This window comes from Bos indicus x Bos taurus, chromosome 8 (genome assembly GCF_003369695.1).
Source record: "Bos indicus x Bos taurus breed Angus x Brahman F1 hybrid chromosome 8, Bos_hybrid_MaternalHap_v2.0, whole genome shotgun sequence".
NCBI classification, from domain to species: Eukaryota; Metazoa; Chordata; class Mammalia; order Artiodactyla; family Bovidae; genus Bos; species Bos indicus x Bos taurus.
The window spans coordinates 76,043,582-76,048,770 of record NC_040083.1 but is presented as its reverse complement, the minus strand read 5'-3'; the positions used below and the strand labels follow the sequence as shown (position 1 = coordinate 76,048,770).

General features: G+C 47.4%; 1 protein-coding gene across 1 annotated transcript; it reads left to right on the top strand.

Annotated features, from left to right (window-relative positions):
• The first annotated feature begins 340 nt into the window (after positions 1-340).
• Positions 341-1,514, top strand: CCL21 (C-C motif chemokine ligand 21). The gene is made up of 4 exons (XM_027550083.1): positions 341-486; positions 603-723; positions 818-1,000; positions 1,080-1,514. The coding sequence occupies exons 1-4, from the start codon at positions 414-416 to the stop codon at positions 1,102-1,104; spliced, it is 402 nt and encodes a 133-aa protein (XP_027405884.1). The 5' UTR covers positions 341-413; the 3' UTR covers positions 1,105-1,514.
• Positions 1,515-5,189: the final 3,675 nt, after the last annotated feature.

Below are 5,189 nucleotides of genomic sequence, written 5' to 3'. Positions count from 1 at the left end.
TTAGTAACAGTCCTCAGTCTGCTTGAAGGAATGGAAGAACATGGAGCCTGGAGTGAACTGAAGAGGCAGTCACAGTGTTCCAGAGGAGAGGTGGTAAGTCCTCCATCAAGACAGGGGCTGGGGCTAGAAAGCGGGCCTTTCAGATTCAACTTTTATTGAGCAGGAGACAGGGTCGGCTTGGGGACTGACTAGCTGTGTGAAGTTTTAATTTCCGCATACTAGTGAGGCTGGGTGCCAGGACAGGATCTGGGTGTCTTTCAGGAAGGAAGGAGGGAGATTCCTACTCTTGCCTGGACTGAGTGCCTAGGGATGGGGGAAGCGAAAGTGTCCGCCTGCATAAATAGGCAGCACACCAGTCGTAGTCCACACACGGACCCCCAGACTGAAACTGCCCACCTCGCCTGAGCTCTGCCATGGCCATGGCTCAGTCACTGGTCCTGAGCATCCTTGTCCTGGTCCTGGCCTTCTGCATCCTCCAGGTCCAAGGTATCAAGGAGTTGCCTGCGGGGGTAGGGGGAGGAGGACAGGGTCGGGGAAGAGCTAGAGAGGCCTGGGTAGGAGTCTACAAGCAGCCTCTCACTCCCTGCGAACCCCACCCACAGGCAGTGATGGAGGGGCACAGGACTGTTGCCTCAGGTACAGCCGAAAGAAGATTCCCGCCAACATTGTCCGCAGCTACCGGAAGCAGGACCCAACCCTGAGTTGCGCTATGCCAGCTATCCTGTAAGTAGGTACACAGGGTGGGTGCAGGCTGGTACCTGAGTGGGAGGGCATGATGGGCAAGACTAGGACAGGCTTGCTAACCCCCGAACCCTAGGTTCTCGCCTCGGAAACGCTCTCAGCCAGAGCTATGTGCAGACCCTAAAGAGGCCTGGGTGCAGAAACTGATGCAGCATCTGGACAAGCCATCAGCCCCACGGAAACCAGTCCAGGACTGTAAGAAGGAAAAGGGGGCCCCCAAGTCTGGCAAGAAGGGAAAGGGTTCCAAAGGCTGTAAGAGGTAAGGGAGCTAAAGGGACAGGGGGAGGGAGGTGAAGGAGAGCCTCGATCATGCTCAAACCACTCTTCTGCCCTCCCAGGACTGAGATCTCAAAAGGGCCATAGCCCAGTGACCAGCCCGGAGCCCAGGAGGTCCCCACCAGTCTCACCAGGGCTTGGAGCCCCAACCAAAGGGACAAGAGAGGCTAGGAGAGAGGGAGGACCCGGGGGCCCCAGAGCAGCCACTTCATGCTGGCCTTGCCTCACCCCTTCTCCAGCTTCAACCACCCCTTCTGTATTCCCACCCTACCCTGCACGGCTGCACTGCCCACATCAGGCCAGGCCTAGACAGGCAGAGAAGGGCATGTCCCCTAGGCAGTGTGAGAGGTGGCAGCAGGCCTGCCCCTCCGAGGAAAGGTCACCCAGGGTCCTGGACCTGACCCTGCTCCACACTACACACTACCCAGCTCTTTTTTCCTTTGTAAATATGACTTACACCCAATTGAATAAACAGCCATTCTGGCCTTCTTCCCATGTTTCTGTTTCTGTGTGTTTGTGTCCGCAGAGAAGCCACTGTCACCACAGGGGGGAGTCACACACTCTAAGGTCCCAATCAGGAGCTCAGGCTGGAAAAATTCTATGTTCTCGCCCACCCCAAGACTTTCCTTGCTTCCCAGGTGCCCAGACCCGCAGGCAGTAAAAGAGAAGCTGACTGGCGGGGTGGGAGCTGGGCTGCTCCGGGTCTAGGAGAAATCCCAGCCCATGGAGAGATGGTGGCTCCAGGACACACATCCTCAATGGTTCTGCAGGCCTCTGAGACCCTGAAGACACCACTTACTCTGCTTCTGCCCAGCACTCTCACTCTCAGCTTCACCAGAGGCTGTCCACTCTTGTCTTTTGGCATACTGGAGGGAGGTGGGAGCCTGAGCCCGCCTGTAACACAGGCAAACACAAGTTCTACTGGAACCTGCCCTACCCAGAGTTCCCATCTCCTCCCAAAGACCCCAGAGGATTCCCTTCCACCCTGACCAGTGAAAGGGGGTGCATGGCCTCTCCTCCTTGCCCGATGGGGCTGTGTGCTCTTGTTCCTACCTGGGCTCTCAAGTCCTGCCTCAGCTTCCTTCCAGCTAGGAATGCATCCTCCTCATCCCTTCTTTTCTCCTTTCTTCCCTAGCTGGAGTCCAGGGTACTTTAGCCACTTTAACCTCTTGAGCCCATGGAATGAGTCTCCAGTGACAGGTATTTGGAACCCCAGAAATCAGATGTAAATTAGTCTCTTCTACAAGAAGACTCCAGCCTGGCTCTCCTATACCTCTCCCTTCCCAGAGCAGAGAACCCCTCAATTCCCCACTTCACCCTTAGGTAAGGGAGGGGAGAGAGACCATTAGATGGGGCCAGGACAAGTGATAAAGGAGGGGACAGTTCCTGGGAGGGGGACAAGGAGCTAGAGGTGTCTGCTGCATCCCCTTGTTCTTCCTCTGGGGCCTGAGCATGCCAGAGCACTTAACCACTTATTATCAAGTCATGAAAATATTTGCTGTCTGCTCCTCCTGAGGCCAGTGAAGACAGGGGCTGCTCCCTACCTATCATCATGCAGCAGGTGTGATCTTAGTCTATAAACTCAGATGTGCAAGAGTTACTGCACTTTAAAATGCTCTTTCAGGAATTCCCTGGCAGTCCATTGGTTAGAACTCAGCACTTCTAGGACCCAGGTTCATCCCTGGTTGGGGAACTAAGATCCTGCAAGCTGCATGGCATGGCCAAAGACACAATATAAAATGTTCTTCCAATGAACCTACTCCAAGGCCCTGCACTGGAGGGCTGACACTCTCAGGATCCCATCTGCCAAGGGCTGTGCAAAGGTCAAAGAAATAGCAAGGCACAGGGGAGGCTTCCTACATGCCCCTGACACCCTTCCACCAGGGGATTTGTCTCACCAGTGAATGCCGCGACCCCTGTGTTCCCAGCAGGTACAACTCCCTGAGTTTTGGACTCTCCCAACTCATAGCTCTGTGCCACATTTGAGCCACAGGAGTTCAGCTGTGAGAGCCTCTGGGCTTGGTCCTGGCTTCCCCAGACACCCCCCAGAGCCATCTACTTAGGTCCTACCACTTGCTTCATCCCAGTCAGGGATTAGAGCCCACTGCCCACAGTGGCTAGACATACACACCAATCCCCTCCACAGTCTTCAGGAATTCTCTCCAAAACCCTCCCTTTTTTCAGTCCCTCCAAGGTAAAACCTCTTCCCAGGTTTACTCTAGACTTTCACAAAAGTAAAAGGGATTCTGACATCAGGGTGCTGATACTCTCAACGCTACCAAAATCCTCACTTGCTCTAAAGAGAAAAGAAAATGATCAGCAAAAAGAGAAAAAAAGAAAAACACAGGCAAAACAAAGCTTCATATTTCACTAAATTATCCTACCACATTGCATACCTGGTATTTGCCTCAAGCCCTGACCTGAATAGGCATGTAATATAATATTTATCTCATCAGAGAATGAGTCCCTACTCTCCTTTTCTGCCTTCATCTTTGACAATACTATCCTGTTCTTTCTTCTTTCTATAAGATGTATCATTCAAAAAAACCAAATAATACATACTCATGGTTAATAAAATCAGAAAGTACCAAAGCACTTATTCTGAACAACAATTTCCTACAACTTTTAACTCTTAAGCTACTTCTTCTAGGAGTTAGTGCCATATGTCTAAATGCTTTGTTCATACCTCTGTTTTTTTTTAATTTACTTATTTTTAAAGTTATCAGTTGATTTCCTATTACAAAAAGTGAAGATTTAGCTCTCTTACTAACCCTCTTCCCCTGTCACCGTATCCTCTAAAAACACCTATACCACCATACAGTAGTCATGCATGGCTGTATGAGTTGGACCATAAAGAAGGCTAAGTGCTGAAAAATTGATACTTTGAACTGTGGTGTTGGAGAAGACTCTTGAGAGTCCCTTGGACTGCAAGGAGATCAAATCAGTCAATCCTAAAGGAAATCAATCCTGAATATTCATTAGAAGGACTGATGCTGAAACTGAACCTCCAATGCTTTGGCCACCTGATGCGAAGACCCGACTCACTGGAAAAGACCCTTATGCTGGAAAAGGTTGAAGGAATGAGGAGAAGGGAACAACAGAGGACGAGATGGTTGGATGGCATAACTGACTCAATGCACATGAGTTTGAGCAAGCTCCAGGAAATGGTGAAAGACAGAAAAGCCTGGCGTGCTGCAGTCCACAGGGTCACAGAGTTGGACACGACTGAGCAACTGAACAACAACTACAATTAGGCAATGATCAGAATTTACTTTGTAATGACCATGTGTTATTCATTGCAGAGAAAAGTAGCATACTTTGCTTACTCTCCTTTTGTCACTCAGCCTTTTTTTTTAAGATTCTAATTGCTCTTCCTTTTTTAAAATACCTCTACTTTCCCATTATCACAGCCTCAATATTTTTCAAACATTTTATCACAGGATTAAAGACCTAATGTTTAAAATATATGTTATAAAAGAAAATATAAATGTGTTTATAAACTTGTGGTAGAAAAAACTTTTTAAACATAAAGCCATAAAACACAAATTATAAGGGGGAAAGATCAATACCACTGAATTCAAAAACAAATAGGAATTCAGGGTAAAGATGGCAAATTAAACACATGCATTTATTTTCACTCCTTCCTGAGTCCCAACTAAAACTATAATAAACGTTTCTGGTGTGCGTATATGTTTATAAAGGCATCAAATCACAACAATATAAATGGGAGGGGAGACAAAAGAAACTTTCCAGAAGATTGCTGCTTAGATAAGCAAACATTTTAGTAAAAAAAAAAAAAGTACAAAGCTTAAAATGAAATTATAAATTTGGAGGATTTCCAAATTTATGCTCATGCATACAGTAAAAATATTTTACTGAATACTAGTACAGTATGCCAGTGTTCAATAGTAAGACAATCAATGGCTTTTACCGGAAATGTGAAAAGGAAAAAATTCTAAACATCAGTCATCCCCAAAATGTATAAAACCATCATCCCATAAACACGAAAACTCATTGTAATCCCCAGAATCCTGGTTTTCCCTTAATAGACAATTACAATTGTCTAACAATAAATCATCCTCACTGTTATCCAGAAAATTAATAATACCATGTTTTTAAATGATTATTTAGCAGTATCTCTTCCATGAAATGATAACACAACCACACACACA